General features: G+C 40.0%; 2 protein-coding genes across 31 annotated transcripts in view; one reads left to right on the top strand and one right to left on the bottom strand.

Moving 5' to 3' along the window:
• The first annotated feature begins 476 nt into the window (after nucleotides 1-476).
• TFG (trafficking from ER to golgi regulator) lies at nucleotides 477-20,617 on the top strand. Its single transcript, XM_084522390.1, has 9 exons — nucleotides 477-560; nucleotides 2,521-2,625; nucleotides 6,072-6,280; nucleotides 9,156-9,239; nucleotides 10,167-10,313; nucleotides 11,388-11,555; nucleotides 13,807-13,947; nucleotides 17,323-17,412; nucleotides 19,812-20,617. The coding sequence occupies exons 3-9, from the start codon at nucleotides 6,097-6,099 to the stop codon at nucleotides 20,183-20,185; spliced, it is 1,188 nt and encodes a 395-aa protein (XP_084378516.1). The 5' UTR covers nucleotides 477-560; nucleotides 2,521-2,625; nucleotides 6,072-6,096; the 3' UTR covers nucleotides 20,186-20,617.
• ABI3BP (ABI family member 3 binding protein) overlaps nucleotides 20,323-26,404 on the bottom strand; it is a 204,218-nt gene continuing 198,136 nt past the window's right edge. For all 30 annotated transcript variants that reach the window (XM_084521929.1, XM_084521907.1, XM_084521912.1 and 27 more), the window contains 2 exons: nucleotides 24,511-24,624; nucleotides 20,323-22,892 (listed from right to left, as the gene is read on the bottom strand). In XM_084521929.1, the coding sequence (XP_084378055.1) occupies nucleotides 22,777-22,892; nucleotides 24,511-24,624 (230 nt within the window). In that variant the 3' untranslated portion in view covers nucleotides 20,323-22,776. The remainder of the gene's footprint in view (nucleotides 22,893-24,510; nucleotides 24,625-26,404) is intronic.

The raw sequence follows: 26,404 nt of genomic DNA, 5'->3' as shown, positions 1-26,404 counted from the left end.
TGTCTGTAAGGGATGGAATAGCGCTGTTTTCCACGTCTTTCCTATGTTTTTAAAAGCAAAGATATGGTACGTTGTTTTGGCTTTATTTTGTAACAGTTATCAAAAAACCCTCCCTCCAAAAATCTAGAATTCGCAATTAAAACCACGATCACATTCCGCTTTTTTTTCCACCTCCCTTTGGATTTCAGTGCGTGCACAGAAATCCAACCAGACTTGTCCTACACTCCCCTAAACACCCAGAAAGGCCACACAACCAAACCCCACAACCCTTTTCATATCCCCGAGAAACCCGAGACTCGTAACCCTTGCTTTTATAACCCCAACCCCCAAACTGAGCCTATTTTTCCACCGGGACCCCTCACAGTCCCCAGCACCCGGCCCCCTCAGCCCTTCCCCTCAGCGGCCCTGCCCGCAGCGCGCATGCGGGCGCCATGCGCAGGCCCGGCACCGCTCCCCCCCCGGTCCCTCCCTGCCGCCGGCCCCGCCGCTCCCTCTGCCACGTACGGCGGCGGCGTGGCCCCGGCCGGGCCCTGGCAGCCTCGGGGGGCTCCTGCGGAGGGGTGAGAGAGCGGGGGGCGGCCGAGGGGACGGGGAGGCGGCTGGGGGAGCCCTGTGAGAGGTGGGGAGCGGGGGTGAGGGCTGGGAGCTGCGGTAGCCGGGGAGGGCAGGGGGGTGGCTGCTGGGGAGAGCGGGTTTCCTGAGGCAGGGCAGCGCCGAAGGCGTGGTTTGGGCTCTAATTTTCCTTTTTCTCCGTCTCTGAGACAGCAAATGCCGCGGTGGGATCCGTTAAAAGCCAAATTAGCGTGGTCTCGGGGTGTCGGCTGTGGAAAATGGCCTCGCGTGGGGGATCCGCCTGGCCGCCTCAGCCCGCTGGGGAAGGGGCAGGGCGCTGCGCTCACGCGGCCTGGAGCAAAAAAAAAAAAAGGGGCTTTAAATGCCTTCCCGGTGCCTTTTCTCGGCCTTTATTAGGCGTACAGCGGGTTTCTGGGTGTGAGGGTGGTGATTAGGACGGTATAATTCTGTAAAACTGGTAGAGGAGCCAGCTTCCCTGCACAAAGGAACAGACGGTGCTCTCTAAGGCCGGGGCAGCTCAAGGGTGTCCGCCAAAATGGGTGTCTGAAGGAGCAGGGAGGTCCTGCTCTTACCGCCATCAGTTTCCACGTAAATTACACTGTAATGCTATAACCAGTGCCCGTATAACCTGTTCAAACAAGGCGGGAGGCAAGCTGAGTGAGCTCCAAGTTCAGCCCCTTTTAGCTGGGTTTTCTCTATGCCTGGTGTGGCCATTGATTTGCCCCTCGTTTGTAAGCTGTACCTGGAGCTGCGGCATGATCAGGTGAAGAGCAGCACCCTCTCTGTGGGTTACTCAATTCCTGAAGTGTGAGTCAGGAGACAGAAAGGTTGTCTCGTCCTTCTCCGTGTGTCACAGCGCCGTACCCTCTCCTCTTGGGAGCAAGTGAGACCTGGAGAGGCTTTGTCCTTTCTCTGGGGCTTGCTTGCATGATGCTTCGGTCCTGTGTTCCTCATGCTTGTCCATTCTGTTTTTTCATGTTGAGTTGAAAGAGGAGAGCTGGGAAGCCCAGAATGGCGTGTGTGAGAGGAACTTCCTTTTCCCTCCTATTTAGCAGCAAATTGTCTAAAAGTCAAATCACAAACATTTGAGATTAACCATGTGTGTATGAGAGAGAAAGAGAAAAGTACAGAGTAGAGTGCACTCACTATCTGGGAGGGAGTTGTGTTGTACATCGGGTTGTTTTATGTGATAAATCAGGGTCTTGTAGCTCTGGACAACAAGCACCTGTGTGATAAACACATGGCCCGCATAAATTTCAGGCAGCTTGTTGCAGGCTTTCCAGCAGAAAAACACAGAATCTGAAGCTAAATTGAGGGCAGATCATATTTTTAAGTGCTGTATTTTTCTGACTGCATTTCCTTCTTGCCCAGTTCGGTGGTTCTCGCTGTGGCAAAGAAGCATTCCTACTCATTACTGCTGGCAGTCAGTCCTAATGCTCTCTGGAAGACACACTACTTAATGTCCCAGAGGCATCAGCCTTAAACTAGGAGATGGAGTTGTAGGTTTTTATAGTGCTAAATTGATCCAAGTCTAGTTTCTTTAACCTAACCTGGGGTTTCAAGATGGAGGCTGTATGAATGAGTACTTTCAGACAGCTGGGGAAGGTCACTGTCCTGGGAAGGAGCATGTTACTGTTAGGTACTCCTACATCAAATTGGAATGTTTGTTTAGTTCTGTTTTGTGTGTTTTTTTTGTTTTTTTTTTTTTTTTTTTAATATATATATATACTATGAAAGTAAAGATTTTGTTCAAGATCTATTTTAGCTGAACCTCAAACTCCACAATACTCAGAAGTGTCTGATTGTTACATTAGGGATAACAGAGTAACTTTTTTTAATTGGGTTTGTTTGTTAAAGTGTTCTATGGTGTAAAAGATTCATTTGAAGTGGATAGCTGTAAGGAAGTCTGACAGTAAATAAATGTATTTCTTTTTCTTTCTGATGCAGCTTCCTGTTTTCTGGCACTGATAGTGCATGGCGGCTTATCCTAACACTGTCCTGAAGTGAGGTGGGAAGTTTAACCAATAATCCAGCATCAGTAAGACAGACAAGGTAATGATAAATTTATGGTTTTGGGAAAGAGGTGAAAGAAGATCTGTATACGGATGCTATTTTTTTAAGTACTTAACATTTTTAAAACCTTCTGCAAAAAAAATGTTTTTACAACCAACTTCTACTGAAACAAAATAGAACTGAAACAACTAGACTGAGTTGATGCACCTGCAGCCAAGACTCAGGGGACATGATTAGCAAATGTTAACAATATTATGAACTTCACCATTTCATCAGAGAGTTTCATCTGCTGCCTTTCTGTGTGGATTGCAGGTCTCTTTTCTCTGCAGTTAGACTGAATTTCTCTGTATCCACCTACCTCCTGTTATGTCCCTCTAGGAGAATGAGTTTTGTTTGGTAGTTGCTTGTTCCTACTTTAGGATGTCAGCTGGACTAAATGAAGGGATTTGGATGAAGTGTTTGCTTTACGTGAACTTAATTACCAAGGACTAGAAACTGAGCTGCAATCCAGAGATAGCATCATACTACATCTTTTTTAAAGCAGACCGTTGTCCTTGAAATAGTAGGCCTACATACATATATAGATACATGAGGGTATGGCTTTATCTGTGTATCTTATGTCTGGTAGGAGAGTAGTAATTTTCAATGTAGTACTTGAAAAATTGACTGACCAAAGCTAAGGGAGAAATATTTGCATATCACTATTGATACTTCTTTTTGCACAGGAGAAAGAACAACGTGCTTGCCAGCATGCAGTTTTGGAAATGTCAGTTTTGATGTGTAGGGCTTTGTGCTCCTAACCTCTCCCATATTTGTACCCTAGATGTAAAGATAACTGCTGCTTTAATTTCTCCTAATTCTAGAGCTATTGTTTTGATTTTGACCAAAACAGTGAAGAGAGGTGGGGATATCTGGCTAGCAATCTAGTTTATATTTCACTCCTCTGCTTGGTAACTTCTCTAGTTTCTATTTTTTCTTTAAATGTAAGCCCTTTGTTTTTTAACAAGAGAGGTCTCATTCAAGTGGTAATTTTTACACTGTCATATATGAAGAACGGAAGATGGGACTTTTCAGTGTATGCTATGTGCCTCTAGGACACAAGATGGCTTTGTTGCACTTCCTTTTAAGTTGAAGTAGTTGTCCACTTCACTTAAAGCATCAAAAAGTAGTTAGCTGTTCTGGCAATATGTGCTGTGTAACGAATTTGTGGCTGTGAGCCTAATGAGTAGCTAATGTGTGGTTTAATGATCAGTTTTTTTTAAAAAGAGCAATTCTTCATTAAAATATCTTGGATAAAATTTTAAAAATGGATAGGTTTTCTGCCTTGTTTTCTAGAGAGGAAACCTCAACATGTTCTGATCATGTGTATAATAAAACTGATGTGCAGATCTTCATTTTTTTCATTTGTATATGGAATGATGTACAGTTCGTACAATCATTAAGGTTGGAAAAGACCTCTGAGATCACCTGGTCCAACCACCCCCCCTACCACCAATATTACCTATTAAACCACATCCCTGAAGACAAGGGACAGCCTCTCCTTGAACACCCCCGGGGATGGTGATGCCACCACCTCCCTGGCAACCCATCCCAGTGCCTGACTGCTCTTTCTGAGAATAAATGTCTCGTTTCCAACCTGAACCTCCCCTGGCACAACTTGAGGCCGTTCCCTCTAGTCCTATCACTAGTTACGTGTGAAAGAAGCTGACCCTCAGCTCCTCACACCTTCCTTTCGGTAGTTGCAGAGAGCAATGAGGTCTCCCCTGAGCCTCCTCTTCTCCAAACTAAACACCCGCAGTTCCCTCAGCTGTTCCTCACAGGACTTGTGCTCCAGGCCCCTCACCAGCTTTGTTGTCCTTCTCTGGACATGGTCCAGGGCCTCGATGTCCTTCTGGTAGTGAGGGGCCCAGAACTGAACACAGCACTTGAGGTGTGGCCTCACCAGATCAGAATACAAGGGGACGATCACCTCTCTGGTCCTGCTGGCTACACCATTCCTGACACAAGCCAGGATGCTGTTGGCCTTCTTGGCCACCTGGGCACACTGCTGGCCCACATTCAGGCAAGCGTCAACCAGCACCCCCAGATCCTTTTCCTCTGCATAGCTTTCCAGCCACTCTGCCCCAGGCCTGTAGCATTGCATGGAGTTGTGGGCGAAGTGCAGTGCTTGGCACTCAGCCATGCTGAACCTCATCCCATTGGCCTCTGCCCATCGACCCATCCTGTCCAGGTCCCTCTGCAGGGCCTTCCTGCCCTCTGGCAGTCTGATACTTCTCCCTAGCTTGGTGTCGTGCAAATGTACAGAGGGTGCACTCAATCCCCCTCGTCCAAATCCTTAGTAAAGATATTAAAGAGGATGGGCCCCAACACCGCCCCCCGCGGAACACCACAGCTGTATGTCACTCTGTTCACCCCTGCTCTCTGGGTCTGGTCGTCCAGCTAGTTTTTAACCCAGCAAAGCGTGTACCTGTCCAAGCTGTGGGCTGCCACCTTCTCCAGGAGGATACGGTGGGAGACTGCATCAAAGGCCTTGCTGATCTCTAGGCAGACTATGTCAATGGCCTTTCCCTCATCCGCCAGGCGGGTCACCCTGTCATAGAAGATGAGGTTGGTCAGGCAGGACTTGCCCTTCATGAAGTCATGCTGGCTGGGCCTGATCCCCCAGTGGTTCCACATATGCTGTGTGACTGTGTTCAGGATGACCTGTTCCATCACATTTCCTGGCACCGAGGTCAGGCTGATAGGCCTGTAGTTCCCCAGGTCCTCCTTACCGCCCTTCTTACAGATGGGCATCACAACCTGATTCTCTTAAATTCAACTTTATTCTCTTAATAAAACCACCCTACCACCTATAGTCTTTGAAATATAATATTTTGTTCTAGCAGTTCTTTCTTAAAAAGCCCTTTGTGGGCTTTTTTTTAATGATTTTTTTTAATGATTCCATCATTATGGAATGCAAAAATGTAGTAAAGCTATAATGTAACCAATATGATATTGTAAGGCTGAGAACTTTTTTCTACAGCTCCACTTTCCTTGAGAGCAATGTATGCACGTATCCTGAGGATTTGCTTTTGGGACAGTGGTTCCTTTTCAGCTTTTTTCCATTACAGCTAACAGCTGATTATCTTACCAAACAAAACAAAACAAAACAAAAAAAAACGAGGTTGGAATTCCTATTTGTCACGCTTACAAGCTATCTGATTTATAAAAAGTCTTTAAAGAACAAGTGCTGGGAACTGTGGTAACTGTTAATGTGGAATCTGATCTTCCAGAGTTCTGCTTTGTGCATGAGCTCAGTTAAAGTACAGTTTACTTTATTGTTTGTGAAACGAGCATATTGTAGAACGTGTCTGAGAGGTGCTCCAGAGAGCTTCCTAATGGTGTTGCTTTCAAAAGATTGAAAGCTCCAGAACTTTCGTTAGACACACAAAATAATTAACAATTTGGTTTTCTAAAACATGTTTTTAATGTTTTGTTGCTAACAGGTCTGTAGGTAATAAGGGAGCCACCATGAATGGGCAGCTGGACTTAAGCGGGAAGCTGATCATCAAAGCTCAGCTGGGCGAAGACATTAGGAGAATTCCTATCCACAATGAGGATATCACGTATGATGAGTTAGTGCTAATGATGCAAAGAGTTTTTAGAGGAAAACTTCTCAGCAATGATGAAGTCACAATAAAGTATAAAGATGAAGGTAAGGTTTAATTACTACTGTTGAGGTTTAATTACTACTTTTGCTCTGATATGATTTATCTAAGGACAGAAATTGCGAAACCTACCTCTTCAGAATTGTCCAAAATGCTGTTGGCAAATGCAGATGATTTCTTTCAAAATGATTTGATTCAGTCAGTACAAGCTCTATCTTCTGTGATTATGCGTGCTGTCTTAGCGTATTATTTCCTCCAGAGCTTCTGAAATAGCAGCTATCTGAAAGTTCACTTTTTCCTGTTCCAGGAAGCTGATGGCATTGCAGATTGTTCTGCTGTCTACTCATTCACTCAATTTTTTTGTGTGCTATCAGTGGTAGAGTGGGCTGGAAGGCAAGAAGTGAATTAATATGTATGATTTAACAGAAACTCTTTTAAGACTTAAAATTATTTTATATGGTAGTAATTCTTGATTGTTCTGCTCTGTCAGTAAAGATGGGGAAAAAAAATTAACCTTATCTGAAATATTTATTAAAAGTAATTTTTCCTCATTTCCACGGTATGAAAAATGCATTGTTTGAGATATCTGGAATGGTTGTTGTGGTTCTCAGGGGTTTTTCTCTTCAAATGTCAGTGTGTAAGTTAATCAGTTTGGGAGAGAGGGATGGTATTCATTATATAACCATCAAACTCTGGATAGAATAATAGAATCCAAAGCCTCTTAATCAGATCAAAGACTGCAATAATTATTCTGGTGTACAGTACAAGTGCTACATTACTGAAGCATTCAGGTTCATTTTTCTCAGTGGCACTAGCAGCACTGTCTGTGGTACCTCAAATGTCAAGTAACCTTTGCTCATATATCTAGGCAAGAAGATTTCACTTTGAATGACTCTGAGGTAGTTTTTTAGGTTTATAGAGATTTGAGAGAGACTGCTTCTCATCAAAATTGATATGCAATGAAGACCTATTTTTTTGAGATCTTGACCTCCAGTAGGGGAGAGCTCAGTGGATTTGCAGTAGTTTTGTTTTTCCTCTTATCAGATGAAAGATTTATTTTCCTTTCTGGAAGAGGTGAAACCGATGAATACTTTTTCATTAGGTTAAAGCTTCCAGTCCCTTTTTTTTACATCCTTATCTGTTCTTTAAGTATAAGTTTCCGTTTTTGTGTTTGCTTGTTGTTTTTTTTAAGATGATAAATGTGTATGATGAAGACTGTAATTGAAGTTTCATTCTTTGGTTGTCTTCCACAGCCTACAGGGTTCATGCTTTTAATTTTAGTTTTCTCTGTCTCAGAATGTACTAATTCTCTGCTGTGACGTGGAATTTATTATCCTAGATGATGATCACTATTAAGAACATATAAACAATATTAATATCAGAGGAAGTTGCAATGATTAGGGAAAATGTTAACAGAACTGGGGATTGACTTTGATTGTCATATGAGGATCATGGTATTCTTGACTTGACTTTGTTTCACCTAGGTTAAGATTCTTCTTTAAATATGCTTCAGTCATTAGAAGGATTGGAATATAGACTGTATAGCTATTACAGTGTTATTTATTCCTCCAAAACTGGAGGAAGTCTTCATCTTTTTTGAGCAGATTTTTTAAAGTGGCTATAATGATTTCCTACTTTTATGTCCTTGATCTGAGTACTCTCAGAATACATGTGCACATTCTTTAAGTATTTGTAAGAATGCTTCATCTACCCCCTCCTGTCTTTGTTTCTTGTTTCTGTAACGTGAAGCTGGTGGCTTAACTCGGGCCTGGATATGGGATTTTCCACTTAACATCTCTGTAAAAATTGTGGCTTTGTCATATCTTCATCAAACTTCCATAATCCTTAAATCTAATAGGTTATGTTTTTTCAAACTTGCATACTTGATTGGAGAGGCCAGGAAACTTTAAATCCCACTCCTTCAGTCTCTGGCTTTTTTTAGGAAGCATATTCTTAAATTATCTTAGGCAATGTGATGCTTTTATTAATGACCAGGGCAAAGAACTGACAATGTGGTTACTGCCTTACAAAGCTGTGTTTTATTTTCAAATTGGGCATCTTTCAAGCTTCTGAACTAAGGGGATTGTTCTACTATGCGTTGTTTGTCCTGCTGAAGATTCTTGAATATGTAGTAAAACCCAGTGCCTGAGGAAAAAAACGAGTGCCAGAAGCAAATTCATATAAATCAGAGTAAACGCTCTTGTTATTTTTTAGGAACTGTTCATGAACTGTGGAGTTCTGGAGCCACTTGAAACAAGCGTGTAATTTTAACTGGCAGCATCATTCTTTCTCATGCTGGCCTTTGTGAATTCTTAGCTATCGTGTTTCATCCTGTATGCAGATACCAAAGAATGATGAGCTGTATGGAACTTCCCTTTCAGAGGGTTAATGTCAGAAGGCTATCTTTTGAAGCCAGTCGTAATTCTGTCTTATCTTCTGTGCATAATTTCCCTGTGTGCTCATCCTTGCATTAAAATAATAAACATTTTTGTGTTGTGTTATGCACAAGTCTGATTTGTTGCAATAATATTTTACAGAAATGTTTTTTGTGGTCTTAATTTTTCTCGAGAAGTGTTCTGTATTCTGTAAATAATTCTACCCAAGTTACTGCAGATGCTTTTTAATCAACAGTGACTGATTCTAATTGATTGTAGTACAGGGAAACAGAGAGCTAAGCCTCACTAATGAGAGAGCAAAACCTCCGTTTTCTACTGCTGTGCCTTCAGTTTTCTCCTCATACATATAATGAGTGCCATTTTGGTGCCATTTTTGTGATAGTGTTAATTGGTGACTTTTTTTTAGTAGCTTCAGATTCAAGTACAGAGTGTTATGTTTTAGTGATGAAATAATGCTTTCTGCCCTAGTGTGAAGACTGGTAGTTAATGGGTTTGCTTTAATGGAACTTTTTTGTGTTCTTTTCAGATGGAGATCTTATAACAATTTTTGATAGCTCAGACCTTTCCTTTGCAATTCAGTGCAGTAGGATACTTAAGCTGACCTTGTTTGGTAAGTATAGAAGATTTTTCATTTTATTTTATTTTTTAAATAACCTTACAATTCAGGTGGTGAGGTTGGCTGGAAGGTACTAATAACTGTCACCTTAGAAGAATGAAATCAGTAAGTTAAAAATCAATAAGTTAAAAATACTACATTAATATGAAGTCTGTTTTCTCTCCTGCTGTTTCATTTGGTATCTGAACTTAGAGGAAATGGAAACTGTCTTTCTTTTTATAAGATTGCTTACATTATTTGGCATACAAGAATATATGGTCAATTGCTCTTCTGTAGAGTTATCTTCCACTCTAGCATTTGTGGGGTTTTCTTCACAGGTGTGTGAGAAATTTTAAATGGTGATAAACTTGCAGTGTTGCTAGTACGCTATTAAGAAGTAATATTAATTGCTTCTAGCTTAATAGATTTTAACATTTATCCTTTTCCCTTTGAATAAAATTGTTCATTTTCAAGCTGTTATTGGCAATTTAGTATGTAGTTGCAAGGACCAGCAAGCAGCTTTTAACCCAGAGACTGAACCTATTGATGAATCGTGGGAGCGGTGTGTGTGCTGCCTTAGTTGTACAGGCACTGTCTAATGGAACAGATTTCCACAGCCAAATGTTCCACAATACAAATACAAATCTGTATTGTTCAGGGTATATTCATGGAAATTGAGCAAACAAAAATTGAGAAACTTTCTGCAAAAATTACTTTGCAGTTCTGGTACTCAGTAATGTTAGTTATGCTGAAATGAGATATTAAAGTAACAGTAAGCCCCAGAATGAATTTGGTCTCTGTTGACTCACCGTGTGTCACTCCAGACTTCACAAAGGACGGTGATATTACAAGCAAATAAAAGTTGGGAATAAAACTAAAAGCATTAAACTAGATAGCAAAATGTTACTACAGCCTTAAATATATGTAATTGTTGTTTTGCAGTTAATGGACAACCAAGACCCCTAGAATCTAATCAGGTGAAATACCTGCGTCGAGAGCTGATAGAACTTCGCAATAAAGTCAATCGCTTGCTGGACTGTCTAGAACCACCAGCTGAACCTGGGGTTTCCACTAATCTGCCTGAAAGTGGTAGGCAGCCTGGCAAAGAACTGTCTGGCTTGATTTGCAAAGTCGTGTGCTGTCTAACCAAGTGAAAGATGGAGTCTTGAGTATTAGTTGTGCTTATTTCTTGATTGTTGCTCAGTTTTTAATGCTTCAGTTATTTCAGAGGCAGAACCCATGTTCAGATTATTTGGAGTAAAGCAGGAAGTTAAGTTAGAAATAACAGAAGTATGATTTTTGTTGCAATATATGAAAACTGTGTAACTAATGCTTGTGAGCCTGGACAATGTTTCGGTCAGGCTTTGAGCTGAATTAATAGTCTGTTGCTGGTGAGGGAAGATCTTGCTCCCAGCTGAGCGCTCCCACTGCTTACTTTGGGCTAGCTCTGGTGCTTATCTTGTCATGTTGCTAAGCAAGTTTGATTCACTAGAACAGTAAAAAGCTAATTCAGCGAAAATTATATTTACTTCTTTTGCCAGGTTAGGAAATTGAATCCACACATTTTGAGCTCAGACCAGCATCAGAGCTGTCTCAGGGTAAGCAGCACAAGGGTGCAGAATAGGGGTGGGAAAGGAGTATAGGGGAGGGTGAAATGGGGAAGGAACTCGTTTTTTCCCAATTTTAAGACAGTGTTCTCCTAGCTTAGGGCCATTGTACTGTAAAAAGTATACCTCTGTGCTTAACAACAGATTTTTGGGTAAGATTGGACACAGAAAATAATGACAGAAGGTCATGAAGTGCAGTGTTTTGAGTGAAGAGGAAAGAAAGCAAAGCAGCTCCAGCCTTTTTTTTTTTTTTTTTTTTTTTTTTAACAAACACTGCTTGCGTTAGTATTACAACAAAACCAAGAAATCCAACCCCTGGTCCTACAATACAAGCAGTTACTAATTTCAGTGGAATACTGAGGATTTGGGTTATAAACCATTTGTAAGGCGGCTAGAGTGATGATCATAGAGTGCAACACAAGCATTTCAACAATTAAAACAGTTTTTTTTTTAAACTATGCATTTTCAAAGTTGATGTAGTACAATATGTATGTATGATTTTTTTTTTTCTTTTTTGAATTCTCAAGAATTAATAACGGGGCATTTTGCTTTGTAGATGCTGTAGATGGGAGGGAAGAAAAACCTGCTGCTGCTGATGCTAATGTTAAGCCATCTACTCAAGTTATAGCAGCAAGCATGTCTGCGTTTGATCCGCTAAAAAACCAGGATGAAATCAGCAAGAATGTCATGTCAGCATTTGGCTTGACAGATGATCAGGTGTCAGGTAAGAACACATCTCACAAAAATGAAAGCAAAACCTGTTGACAAATCAAGATTTGAGTAATCAGTGGCAATAAATCACTTGTATTTTAGGAGTATTAAGCTGTGTTCTGTGTCGGCTATTTTCAGAACTCTAAAATGGGATATATTAAGGGGTTGTAACTGTGTTTGCTAAGTTTTGTATACAAAATCTTTAAATGTTGCTGTTGGTTGTAGCTTGGTGTTCTAGCTTGGAGTAGAAAATAGCTTAATATATTTTTTTTATTTGAACTACTTAGAGCTACTACTAAAATAACTCTTGTAGAGTAACTTAAATGGTATCTACCAGTGATGAAAAACAGGACCCATTCCTCTACCTTAAGGTTTGATCTTGCAGTTCAGCTTAGGTTCTTGGCTTGTGTTTCTGCTCTTTGGGTCAGTCATAATGTTTTTTGTAACCCTGCCTTTTCTCTTGTGCATTTCAAAAGTAAATAGTGTCAACTTTTTTTTTTTTTTTTTTTACTCTTAATAGAAAGGAATAACCTACTTGTCAGAATTATGTTTATCCTGAAGGACTAACTGCATGACTGTTAGTACTAGTATGACTTGTAGCAGAATGCTAAGCATTTTAGTATGAACTGTGTTTAAATGAATACAGTCAATTTAGGATGACTGAAATTACAAAAGAAATTTAGGATGTAATAGGGAGCGTGATGAAGAATATAGAGAATGTATTTTTTCACGAAATCTGCTTGATTCTGGCAAATTTTAATAGAGCCTTGTTACCTAAAACGAAACTGCTGTTAACAGGGTTTGCCGAGTACGCTTGATTGTAGATCAAGTTTTATGTGGTGTTTATATGATTTGATATGGTTTTCAGTCATCTTGTCCTGCATGGAATGTTTTGGGTATGTCACAGCATGGTTATTTCACAAGCTAGGTAAAGGTTTTATGGTATGTGGAAACTTAAAACGAACTGTTTATGAACAATTAAGTGTTAGAGTAGGCTGTGAAGTACAACTAGCTGGAAATTGGAGTTAATTTTTGAAGGAGCGTTTTTGTCTTTTATTACAAAGCTTCACTGTCAGTTACTGCTTTCATCATATTCATCATAGCATCAGTGATATTGTAAGGTCTCCATGTCTCTGTAATTCTTTTGGTAGACTGAACTGACTTGCACATGCTTTGAATGCACAATGAACGTCACAAAAGACCATTTTAAGCAAGATAGAAGAAATCACATTTCTATGTGCATAACTGCAAGGTTGTAGCTTTAAAGCCAAAACCAGAAGTGGGCAGCTTTCATTCATTTTTCCCTAGTAAGGGTAACGTGAAAATGCAATTAAGTGTTTGGTGGATGCATGTTTATATTGCATAAATAATAATAATTAAAACAAACAAACAATCAAAAAAAAACAAAAAAAAACAAACAACAAATGGAAAGTGAATTTGCAGAAATTCTAATACTTTTCCTTAACTTTGAAAGTAGTGTCTCATGCATTGTACTGATAAAGCTAAGAGCTGGAAAGATAGAGGTTTAAGCTCCTTGTTTCTAGAAAAATATTTTGTATTTAATTATAGTATACCTGTTCACGTGCCTATCTTAGAGCTACTCATTAACTTAAAATAAAAACTGAAATCTCTGTCTCCATGCTTTCTTTGGGTGCTACTCAGTATCTGGAATAGTTACAGAATTATCAAGGGAAGGCTATTGCTATCAGGCTGAAAGCTGCTATACCCTGTCTGGGTGTGCAAATTTAAGCCATTCCTTAGAGGTTTTCTGTTCACATGCTGGGCGACTGTTGGTAAAGCCCTTCATTGCCCCGGCCCATATGAGCTATAGTAAAACACTGTTGCATTTGAATAATTTCCTGAATCTTTGCATCTTTGTTCCAGGTGAAGAATAGGTACATTAGGTGTGTATTTTATCCAAATGTAGCAAGTCTTCAGTGCATGTGTGCAAGGTTAGGCTTGCAGCTGCAGAAGAACATCGTTATGGAGGGCTTTATCCCCAAAATGGGTCACCTTCCTCTGAAGTGTGAAATTTGAGTGATTGACCTAGACAGGTGGGAACCCCCCCAAAAAAAAATATTTTAAAGGGAGATATGACATGTGCAAATATATTAGTTTTAGGCAAGGCCTGACACTCTCAGATGTAAATCTATGGAAAACTGGAAAAAATATTGAACACTTTGCAAGTGAAGGGACTTGTATAGACTTCTTATTTCAAACTCCCTGTTCATTTAATTTAATGTGTTTTGCTCTTGCTCCTCTAGGACCACCCAGTGCCCCTGCAGAAGAGCGATCGGGAACACCAGACAGCATCGCTTCCTCCTCTTCTGCTGCCCACCCCCCTGGTGTTCAGCCACAGCAGCCAGCGTACCCCGGAACACAGCCACAGACGGGTCAGGTGGAAGGTGAGCAGCAACTTTTTCTGCTATTTTAGACATGGATCATGATGTATGAATCTACATAGTTATTAGCTACCACTTCGAATTAGCAGACCCAAAATCGATACCAAAGTACGCGTTGATCTGTCCCACCAGGCAGAAATTCTTTTCTCCCAGATGCCATTCAATATATAAACAGCAGGTGGAGCAGTACCTTTATTTAAAAGGGTAGGTGATGTAAATGAATAGGAGTTTCATGGCGCTATTTTCTACTTGCATCCACGCTCATTTTCCTGGAAAGCAAACTTATAATATGCTGCACTATAAAGTTATCAGAAGATCTTAGATCATATTCCATGTGTTGTGTCAAGGAATGATTGTAGTTGCTTTCACTTAACCAACAGTTTTCTGGCTCGTTTTGTATGAGTTCAAGGTGTTGTTTACTGATCATTTCTATCTAACAAAACAGAGCCATTATGGTATTATTATTGTACGTATGGCTCTGTTAGCCAGGTGAAATCTTAAATACTCATGTATGCATTGCAGTTTTCCTGCAGAACTTCTGAGTGTGAATTGGCTCTCCTGTGAAGCTTAGGGGCTTGATTTACAGTCTTTGGACTATGCCCTCTTACATGTTGTTTGACTTCTAAAAATAAACCTAAGTTTTCTAAGAGCACAGACATGCATAGATCAGGACAAAACTGTCTGTAGTCTGACTTGCTTTGGTACCTGTACATCCATACGAGGTACATTATACAGTTGTTCCCCTTTGCTACTTTCTTTACCAATATAACACAGAGGCAAATATAAGAGACATTGGTGATGGTGATCAGAGTCACAGTCACTTGAAATACCTTGGCTGAATGTTATTGAGTAGAGGATTTGAGCAACGTGTAGTTAGGTCTGTTTTTAAGCAAACATGAAAGCTGTTGGCTGAAGTGGAGTGTATAAAAACACTCGGTTTGCTGCTTGCAGCTTTTAATGCTTAGTTCCCTTAGAATTTCAGAGTGATACAAATGAGACAAGGAGAGTCAACATCACAGCTTAAAGCTGCAATAACTGTTTGGTGTCTGATATGCCTAAAAGTTGTTTTGGAAAACGATTCTTCAGGTTCTTCTGTCAGCAGCCAGAAAACTTAATATTCAAAATATTTTTTTCTCAGTTACTGAACTTCTGTTTTTATGAGTTTCACCTTCTGATCTTTAATGAAATAAGTTAGGAGATTTTTTTAAGTGTTGATGTTAAACTAGAACTGAAACAATGAAGTGAAACTCGTAAAGGCACTAGCAGCAGTAGGTTGGAATCCTGAATCGCTGTTAACACAAAGGAAGGAAAAACTACTTCCTAGTGAAGAAAGAAGCAGTGAAACTGCGCCATAGTGGCTGAGTCACATTAAAAAAAAGTACTTATTTCAGCAAAATTCATCTTAGGAAATAAATTGTCAAAGTTCATGTATCGGAGTGGGTTTAATAATGTTTCTAAATTTGTGTCAAAGTAAGTATAATAATTCTAAAAACAACAAAAATCACAAAACTGCGCTATACCTTTGCCCAAGGCCTTTTTTTCTGCATGTAAAAATATAACTGTGCAAATAATGAAGGTTTTTAGTCTGTAGTTTATGCAATTTTTTATTATTGTACTGTAATAAAGGGTAGTTAGGCATTGGAATGGGCTGCCCAGAGAAGTGGTTGAGTCACCATCCCTGGAGGTCTTTAAAAGACGTTTAGATGTTGAACAACTTAGTGATGTGGTTTAGTGGAGGACTTGCTAGTGTTGGGTCAGAGGTTGGACTCGATGATCTTGGAGGTCTCTTCCAACCTAGGTGATTCTGTGAGAGAAAATTCTGTGAGAGAAATACTTTATTACTAAATTTGCTTTACTCTGGATAACATTAGGTTGGTTCAGTTCTTGGGAAGAGATTGGAGGTCAGTATTACACTTTGATCATAGAGATAGTACTGGGGAGCAGTTAACACCATCCATTGTATACATATGGCAAATAGCAGTCACGCACCAAAATTTGGTAATGTAGCAAATTATCAGCTTCCAAATTTTTTCATAAGCTATGTTGTATAAAGTGCTCAAGGACTTTCCTTTGAAACGCAGTGTTACCTGGTGTCTCCACCAGGTGCCAGTGTGGTCTCTGTGTTAGCCTATAGGCAATTACCTGAGACAGGCAGCCTCCTGCTAGGCCTCCCAGAGCTTCTAACATCTGGCTTTAAAAATTGGAAGCTGTTTTTTTATTGTTATTGTTTTTGTGGATTTTTTTTTGTTTAGCTATCAAGGCAACAGGCTTAAATTCTCTCCAGCCCTTGTGCTCAGTACTCTTTTCATCTCATGATAATTGTGTACCAAATACAAATGTGAATGGTTAGTGGGAATATAAAATGTCATTGCTTCAGCTGCAAATAAGGCAGAATTAAAAGGAAATACGGAGTTCTGCTAAAGCAGCACTCCCAGGGATGTGGGAGGACTTGGAGCAGAGCTGTTGTTAAATGTGTTGGTGCAATTCAGAAGATACAGTTTACAGTTACACAGTCTGTTGGTCTTTACAGGATGAATAATGGTACAGTAACACATCATAGTAGTAAAGTTTCCAAGTTTGCTTCAGTTTAGCTAAGCTTTAGCTTGACAGATAATTAGTTTTGTTCTTTGACTGTGAATGTTATTAAAATGAAAAACAGCAGAAGCATAAAGCCTAACCAGGGCCCATAGGTTGTCTAAATAAATATTCTGCCTCTACTTGCCAAGAAAATGGAAAAAGTAAACTTAGGGAAAATTAGCATTGAATTGGAATATCCGATCTTAAGAATGTATGGTTTTATTTTTGTTTTAGGGAGTATACCCCCGGGTCTCTTAAGAAAATGTGGCTTGCAGCAAGTCAGATATTAAGAGATGGATGACCTGTCTAGAAAATGTGGTCAGAATAATGTATCGCTCTGCTTATACTACTTTGGTACAGAAATAGTCTTAATAACCTAATATAAACAGATGATCTGAGGACATGTTTAACTTTTGAAGTACTTTAGTTTACACAGTAAGTTCTGGAGCAGTTATCAAGCCATATAAAGATTCCTGCTCTGTTACACACCGGTGTAGTGCTAATGACGGTGTATGGCTGCTGATATCCCTTGAAGATGTGAAATAGTAAGCCTCACATCAAACTAGAAGTATTAATTTTGTCTTCAGAATGGTATGGTTCAGAAACTAAAATCTGTAATTTAGTTTCAGTTGGTAATTAGGTGACACACATGCTCAAACTTCACTGCCTTCAGATTTTAAGAAAAATTTTCACATGCTGTGAGTTTATTTCTGCACTTCGAACCATTGGGATGTTTTCCATCTTGTGTTTGTAATACAGCTCGGGTGCTAGGCCTCAACTAAACAAGTTCTCACCCCACAGGCCAGATGTACCAACAGTACCAACAGCCCGGTTATCCTGCCCAGCAGCCGCAGGCTCAGCCTCAGCAGCAGTACGGTATGCAGTACCCAGGTAAGCAGCGCCCCCAAACAGTGCCATGGCTGTATGAGCTCTCCTTCGGCACCTGACCCTGTGAGCTTTGGTTCCTAAATACGTGGGGCAGCTCAGGGTGCCGAGTGGCTGTGGTTCTGGTAAGGACTGGCATGAATCAAAACTCACTAGTTAGAGAGCACTGTGGCTATGTGTATTTTTATTAGAGTAGGAGCTTGGGTGTCTCAATCCTACTTGACTGTGACCCAACAGACTTATTTATTTATTAGCAGAATGCATTGGTTGAAAAAAGTAGTGAAATAAATCACCTGAAGCGTAAGCAGTCTTCAGGATTAATTAATGGCTGCAATCCTGGGATTCTAGTAAATAACTAAAACAGTCCAATGTAGCTTACTTAAATATTGGAGGTATATGAAGATGGATCCCATTTCTTGCATTTAGGACAATCTTGATATATACAATTTAATGGTGTGATCACTAATTATAGCTGTTGTTATGGTGTTTATAAGAGCTAAGGGTTTACTAAATTTTGGAGGAACTTCAAGTGATAGGCTTTTTTGGTTTTAAGTTGTAGATGTTACTGATACTTCAACTAGAAGTGCTGCTGCTTTTGACAGGAGACCATTTTATTGCATTAGCAGTTTAGCTGCAAATAAGAAAAGCTAGGTTTTGCATATATCCAAAATATACTCAACTGCAGAATTTCCAATTATTTACTTTAGCAGAAGGAGACATCTAATAATGGATAGTATATTCTAGGAAACATAATCCAGCTAAAGTAGAGGGATGAATATATAATAGCAGGATTCCTTAACAAATCTCCAATTTAATACTTCTAGAAAATGGTAACAAGCACTTCTCATTCCTTATTTTAATGTAGATTGTTTAAAACAAACGAAAGACTCCCATACTGTTGAGTGACTCAGAACACAGCCTGTAAGGCTTTTTTTTTGCACAATGTAAACAGTGGAAGCGCATCAGTTTTGATGTAGATGAGAACATTTGCAGAGCTTATGAAAAAACTCCTATGTTTATCTTGGATGAGAACCCTAGAAAATTTGGAACTGAAGGTTTGTGCCTCATCCCTTGTTCCTGGGCTCTGTGGAAGAGCTGACTTATTTGAGTCTCTAAGTGGTACTTTGTTCCCTGCAGACACCTCACTTTTGTAATTAGAAGACCGTGACAGACTTCCAACAGTTTTGTTACTTATGCTGAAATTAGACTTGAGAAAGTGAAAGGGTCTATCTTTGTTTAGACTTAAAAACTTGAGTAGAGAAAAAAAAATTACTTACCAGTAATATCTTACCGTGATCTAATCCCCAGTTGTACTGGAGAAGTTCCTGTGGAATTTGTAGTGTGATGTGAGTTCAGCATTCCTAGTTCTTCACAACATGCTCCAGTATGTTTCCCCTGACTTATTCCATGATTAGCCAAATCAGAAACAGGTTTTGTTTGTTGATGTTGTACCTGTGAGTATTATCTCCTTTCAAACCCATGTCCCCCAAGAGCAGGATCCATTCCCACTCTGTCCAGTAGATCCACTAGGCAACAATGTGCTTATTTACTCACAGTAGTGAAAACGGACCCTTCCAAGGTTCGTCTCATGAGTAAATTTTGACCCCAAGTTTCAAGGTGAGTTCAAAATTTACTCCAATGCATTCTTCAATCCTTGCTCTTTCTGTTTAGGGCTGTGCACTTTTAATAATTTGTGTATCTGGTGTTTAATGCTGACAGGATTCCAGTCAAAGGAGAGTTTTCATTGCAAGTAGCTGCAGGTGTGTTTCATGATGGATAAAAGTAGCTATTTCTTCCTTAAAGGACTTTTTGTTATTTTAAAGTCTTCAAAAAGAAAAAAAAATCCTTTTGGAAGCTGGTTTTGTACAGAGAAATCAAGTTTGGTACATGTTTAAATGGAAGTTTTGTACTGAAGTGTTTTTTTCTGCACAACTACTTTCATATTTAACTCTACGTTTAAAGATCTGAGTACATCTATGATTTAACCAAAGATATGATTTAAGAGTACGAAGCCTTAACAATGTTTCCTTAAGAGTTTGGTTTTAGTTTTTTGGTTGGGAAAAAAGGGTAAATTTTTGCCTTACCTGCCAAGGAAGACTTTTTATTTTTAATGTGACGCGATGATACAATCCTGTTCGTCCTTTTGTTAAGTTCTTGTCAGCTGTGGGAGAACTACTTTATACTGCTCCTGCTGCTGTTGCTGTTCTGCTGTTTGTAGTGCACCCAACCCAGGCCGTGTGCTTTCGTGCGAAAGGCAGGAACCCTCGGGGTTTGTTATTGTTTGCCTTTTCTGTGCTTACTGCGTGATTTTGTGCCGTCACCGTGGTCATTTAAAGATGTACGTATGGCTATACGCGCCCGCGGTTCCTTGCTGTGCCTCACCACCGTGCTCCTTACCTTTCCAGCCGGCTACAGTCAGCAGCAAACCCCTTCGCAGCCAGCGCAGCAGTTCCCGGGGGCCTACAGCCAGCAGGCGACCCCGGCCCCAGCCGCCACCTTTGCCGGGCAGCCGCAGCAGCTGCCGGGGCAGCAGCCGCAGCAGTACCCGGGGGGCAGCTTCCCCCCGCAGCCCTACACCACACAGGCCTCCCAGCCGGCCCCATACAGCGGCCCCCCAGGCTCCCAGGCGGCGCCCGGCACCTACCAGCGCCCCGGCTTCACCCCGCCGCCCGGCAGCACCATGACCCCGCCGCCCAGCGGGCCCACCAACCCCTACGCCCGCACCCGGCCCCCCTTCGGCCCCCAGGGCTATGCCCAGCCCGGGCCCGGCTACCGGTAAGGAGCTGCCGCGGGGCGCGGGCGACTCGCACCCACACCTGCCATCCCCACAGACTCCGGTGGTCTCAGCAGAGGTTCCCAAACTGTAACGGGGCGAAACGCTCTTCCTAAGTGTCGGTTATAGAGGCTGCTGGGGTGGGGGAATGACCACACGAATCGTTCCTGCTTTAAATTGTATCTGCTTCCTAGTTTAAGTTGGGGCCGGGTTGGTTTTGGGAAACAATGCCTAACTGTCTGTAAAGTGATTGACATCCTAGCTTGCCTTGTTTGAAGGATATTAAATTGCTAGTTGGAAGTTTAGCCCACTTATCAGGCTTGTTCTTACTAATGACATGATGTACTAAATTAGATTCATTCCAGAGGTAAAACTAGATATGATGTATTATAAATTGTAATGCTCACATGGAAAGCTAATAAAACCCCCCTGAATCTATTACTTGCCTGGTCTTGATTTAAAATTTAGATAATACGGAACAAGAAAACTACATTAAGACATCTGCACACCTAGCCTGCCCACTTACGTAGGAAAATATCAGTGGTGCTCAGGTCTGTAAGTCAAGAGACATTTTTAGGTGAGTAAATGGAGAAATGTTGTGACTAGATTGCTTTTGCAGAGGTTGTGTGCTACTATTATTAATTAATTGCCAAGTAACTCTTTTACTAAATGAGTAAGAACTAACATATAAAATCTTAGAACTAACCTCTTACCACTTTCACTTTAACAAGGGCAGGGGGAAGAACCTGTTTATTACTTGAAAAATTAAGCCAAATCCATATTTTAAATGAAGAACTCTCCAAAAGGAACAACTTAGCATAAGTTCTTTGCCACCCAGAAAAACCTGGGAGCACAGTGCTAGTGACTCAATGTTATGCCAAGAAAAGGCAGATCAAGAGCTGTAAAAAATTCAACAAACAGCAATGGGCAAAACATTCTCTTAGAACTATTTTCCATCTTATGGATTCTAGGAATACATAAAACTAAAGAGTAGGGAACAAAAAAATGAACTGGAACACACTGCTTGAACTCCTATAAAGACAAGTTAGGAAATAAAGTGAGCAAAACACATTCCTACCTTCAGCATTCTTAAATACTGTTGCTTTCAGATCAGGCATGGATTTATCCAGTAAACTGCAACACGTAACTACTGCTGGTGCTTGTCAGACCTACCACTTCAGGTGCTCATCAAACTAACAAGGTCCTGTTCCAGAATGAACTGCTTCCTGTAATAATAACAATTGCCACAGAAACTAATACTTGTTTTCATGTAAAACAATGAGAAACACTTGATTAAAAAATATTTTATTCGGCGTACAGTGTACCTGCAATGTACTTTATAAGGCATTTTCTATAAATGACTATTTCTACTTTATATATATCTGGGTGTTCCTGTTCATATTTTTTTTTCAATACATTAATAATGTAATGAATAACACTTTTTAAAAAAAACTACATCTCTTTATTTAGTTCATAAATGTTCAAGCAGTACAATAGCTTTGGGAGAGGTTTTAACTGCTGTAAAGCACTTTTAACAGTTTAGTTAACACTATTTCCCATTTGTCCCCAACAAACAATGTTTTAAAGCTTTTTTTTTTTTTTTTAAATAAAACAAACCTGATTATGCTGTTATGACTAGCTTATTTTTTTTCCATTTCACTTATCTTTCCAAACCCTCCTTGCACTGTACATACACTTGGTTTTTGAACCATGAAGTTTCTCTGAAAACTTACATTTTCATGAAAAGCCACGGCAATGGAGCCCAGTTTAATTATTATTATTATTTTTATTATTATTCAGTGTATGTATGTACCTGTCTGCTTTAATTAGAGTAAAGCAAACCACTGCCAAGTTATTGGGTAACAGTTCTAACTCCTTAGTCATAGGCTGATCATACTGTTTTGCTGGAGGTGAAGCTTGCATTTGAAAACAAATACGGAAAAAAAATACGGAAAAAAAATACTAACCTGATTGTTTAAAGCTGCACATACTATAAACCTGCTTCAGTGTCTAGGCACGAATATAAACTGTTTGTACATGTAAGGAGAAAGCGCTTCAAGTTTACTGGTTGCAGGATATTAAAAGTTGTAGGGTCTTTTCTATAATTTACGAAGGGGGAGACATTACAGATTTATCTGGACAGATAGCTTATGGCACTTACTTAATTATAATAAGACCAGTGAATATTTAAAAACTAACACACACTGCATTCCATGACCAACTTTACCGTTACTGTGCCTTAAACATTTATTACAACATTGTGATAAATAATATACACACTGTATCTTTTAAAATACCATATAAACCATACCTCAAGAATAGGGAGCCAGCTTCCCTACACATTATCCTACACCATGTCCCTAGCCTGTTTTGTTTTTGTTTTTTTTAAAATCTAAAATTTGTAAAACTGGATAACTACAGTAAGCAGCCTACACTATTACACAATTAATGCAGTATTGGCATTAGACTTGTATAAACCTTACATGTCAGCAAACTTGTTTAAGTGACAGGCATACCATACATTTCCATCTTCGAGCTGGGTTGGGCAGTTGGAGGGAGGGCTAGTGCTGGGTCTTTTCACCAGGTTCACATCACGTTTACCATTTCCCGGGTATTGATGTTCCGCACTCGTACCAGCGAACATAGTTAATGTGAGTCTCCCCACCTATTTTTCCAAATTTGACAGGTTCCTGACGAACTGCCCTGAAAAATCCTAAAACAGAGAACAGAGTTTTGTTTGCACGCAACCATAAAAGAGTACGTTCATATTGAAATAGTCAAGGCTACTTCACACGATCTCCCCTATACCCCAGGTGAAAGATCAAACCTCTGCTTTAAACCTATTTTGTATGACAACATACAGACTTCCCATTCTAACAATAAACGTGAAGTTAAAAAAAAAAAAAAGCAAGCAATTAGCGCTGTATCCAGCCTGACCATCAGAAGAGTGTAAGTGGCTAACACATGCAAATGTGCACACAGATGGAGGCACATGCTAACATACACCCAAAATAATCGTTTCTGCAAAAAATACACCACAACAACCATGATTCCCCCCTGCTTTTCAGGTGGAGCATACAGGTAGTTAATCCTGGTTTGAATCAGCTTGCCACAACCAGGGAAGACGTGAGCAGCAACGGACAGTGTCTGTTCTTTCCTCTGTTTGGTTCATTTACTAGAAATACAAGCTACAGGTTTGTTTTGGGTGTGTGCTTTTTTTTTTTTTTTTTTTTTTTTTTGTTTTTGTTTTTGTTTTTTTTTGTTTTGTTTGTTTTAGTTTTGCTTTTTAAATTAAAAATGAATGTATCTCATGCATCCAGTCAATTAAATCCAGTAGCTGAAAACAAATTGCCTTTATGTGTTTTGTAAACTTATGGCATAGAGAGCTTTCTTCTATTTATAAAATCATTTTTAAATGCATAAAAAAATACTTTTCAGATCATTTACCTGTTTTCTGAAAAACTTTTAAAAGATTTAGTTACTTCAGTTTACCACACCTAACACAAATCATTTATATACTTCTGTAAGGTGTTTCACAAATGAAGCACTACATCCATGAAGTTTGGGTCATCACACTGACACTGTATTGGAAACTATTCTGATGTTTTTCTCATCAAAATATCCCGTTACACATTCAGCATGCACACCTCCACCAGTATGGCCCATGTTCTTGTAAGGGAGTGGTATAAACACACCAGGGATGCTGCAAACAAGCAAGGCGGAGGTTCAGCTGACAGAAGTACAAGTTGCTTACACTCGAGGAGCTTAAGCAACATGTGAAAAAAGAACCAGGCAGGTCACGGCTGCATTTAGGACATCCCCTCCCCTGTCCGCTTAGACCAGACTGGAACTCTGTGCACCCAGTCTGAGTTAGAGTATTCAGAATTGCTGCAGCATGAATTATATTTTCCAGTAATAACTTTTTTTGTTTCTCATTAGCACTAAACAGAGCTGTTTAGTGCTCAGCTGATGATTTATGGCATTTTAAATCAACCTTGCTAGTATGAACATAACAGTTCATGCCTCTCTGCAAACTCGAATTTGTGCTTGGGTTTAAATATGTAATAGCAAATGTGAATATGAATAATCTGTTGGAATGTTTAAACAGGAGAGAGGCTGTTTACTACCAAACAGAACCTGAGCCACAACATTCTTTTAATAAGACATTTGCTCATCTTCAAAATCTTTTTGACTCCCTTCTGCCTGCAGAGCTGGTAGTCCCTTTCCATTGCCCACCCCAGCGGTGGGCCCTCAATTCACTGGCAGGAAAAAGAAACTGACAAACGAAGGAATTGCCAAGGTTTGCTGCAGAGACATTCGTAAGGAATTACCGTCTTTGACTGGTAGATCTTCTTGCTGTCCTGTCCTTCCATCTAAGAACGAGTCCACGAATTGGCAGTGATCTTCTCCATGGCCCCTCTGGTCTCCTATGTTATAAAATTTTCCTGAAAGAAAAGCAGCAGCAAAGTTAAAAATCCAAATCCAGTTTAGTGAGGGATAAAACCACCAGAGGTCTGCACACTTAGCTCTGTGGGGAAGCCAAGGCAAACGCTACAATTCTTTACCTCTCAGGATCTGTAGCTGTAATTTGAGCACTAAGTGCAAGTACAGCACTCATGGCTGTTGACAAAAGCACCCCACTCTGCCAAAACCTATGCCTGGATGCATTTTTCCCCTCCTTAATTTTCATATGTAAGTCCTGTTATTACCCAGAACCTCATCCTGATTGTATCAAAAATGAGGTAAGTTTTGCTAGCAATTTTAATGGGAGGCAGGTTTGGTTCCCTGTCAGAAAGCCCCCAGTATTTTCAAAGATGTCTTTACAGACCACCTCGTAATACATACCAACATGTGCACGTGATATCTTTTAACTAACAAATGTATGACCGAAGTACAACAACTGCTTATCCAGAACATGAAGCGTGCCCGTATGTTTCCTTGCAGGATTGCTTAACAAGACCCTTGACTGCAACTGAGGAGAAAATGCAGTGTGTGCTGACACTATGGCTTGTCCTTTGCCTTTTGATAAGAGGACTCAACGTGGAGCAGTTTTGACAGAGAGTGATTTTTCCTGACTGATATGATTTGCAAAGAGTACATTAGCAAAATTCAGCTCAAAAGATGGAGAAAAGCATGCCATCTTCTCTTCCCAGGCTCTGGCAGGAAACGTTTTCAGATAAACTCCCTGTTTTTTTCTAGCCTCCTTTCACAACACTGCTTAGTACATGCAACCTTGGGTTGTGAGGTTCCAAGGAGAGGTGGGAATTATTTAGAAAATGGCTCAGTATTTAGGCATAAGCTAAGCAGAACGTCTAGTTACTCATTAGATGTTGGGTCTCCTGTAGCCCTGAATCTGTGCCAATCTGGCTGTGTGACAGATGGTGAGGTAGCTTATACTACTCCCTAAAGTTCAATTAATAGAACAGCAGCCTATCAATAAACACACTCTCTCATGTGTTTGTGGTCTGATCAATATTTTGCCAAAAATTCTCACCTCGCTGACGGTCTCTGTCCATGCAGCTCTGGTCTAGCTTTAGAAAATTATTTATTACTGTCTAGCTTTGGCTGCAGGCACATTTTTTTCCATACAAGAACTGGTCAGAGGGAGTTCCTCTTGGTAAATTTGTGAACTGAAATTAAGAACATCATTGAGACTGTCCAAAACTGCATGGTTGTTTTTCTTGTTTTCTTTTTTTTTTTTTTTTTTCCATGGCTATTGAAGGTCACACATAGAATTTATTTTTTTCCTCTGCTCAATAAATGCCTTTTTTTTTTTTTTTTTTTTTTTTTTTAGGTGGGCTGATTTTCTGGCATGCTTACTGTGACTGCTCTGGAGGACTGTTAAATGAGGTCAGCAGTAGATGCTGGTTTATAGAACGATCCTGGCGTGTGTACTATACATCAGTTTTTCTTCACCAGAGACAGAAGAAAACAGATATTTTATGGCTAACGCAGGAACAGTAACTTTCAGATATACACACAGCCTCCTGGCCCATAGCATAACCTACATATAATTCAAACAATAGCTGTACAGAATTTAGCAGCAATCTCAGTGACTAGTAAATCCTTATTGTCCAATTCTTTCCACAATAAAGGAACACACTCAACATGTTAACTAGCAAATTACTAGATCAAACTTCTTCTGGGAATAGCAATTCTGGCAAAAAGTAAAATGTTTGTTTTCAGCGTTCCTTTATGGATGGTCTTAAGAAAATCAGATACCAT

The sequence above is a fragment of the Aythya ferina genome (genome assembly GCF_964211825.1).
Source record: "Aythya ferina genome assembly, chromosome: 1".
Taxonomy (NCBI): Eukaryota; Metazoa; Chordata; class Aves; order Anseriformes; family Anatidae; genus Aythya; species Aythya ferina.
Note: the sequence above shows the minus strand (reverse complement) of the source record. Positions and strands in the feature narration are given on the sequence as shown.

Bases quoted from the DNA above. Each gene is read 5' to 3' on its own strand.
- TFG (XM_084522390.1), top strand. From the start codon at position 6,097: ATGAATGGGCAGCTGGACTTAAGCGGGAAGCTGATCATCAAAGCTCAG. The intron at 9,240-10,166 runs GTAAGTATAGAA...GTTGTTTTGCAG, and splicing joins ACTTAAGCTGACCTTGTTTG to TTAATGGACAACCAAGACCC. The intron at 17,413-19,811 runs GTAAGCAGCGCC...TTACCTTTCCAG, and splicing joins GTACGGTATGCAGTACCCAG to CCGGCTACAGTCAGCAGCAA.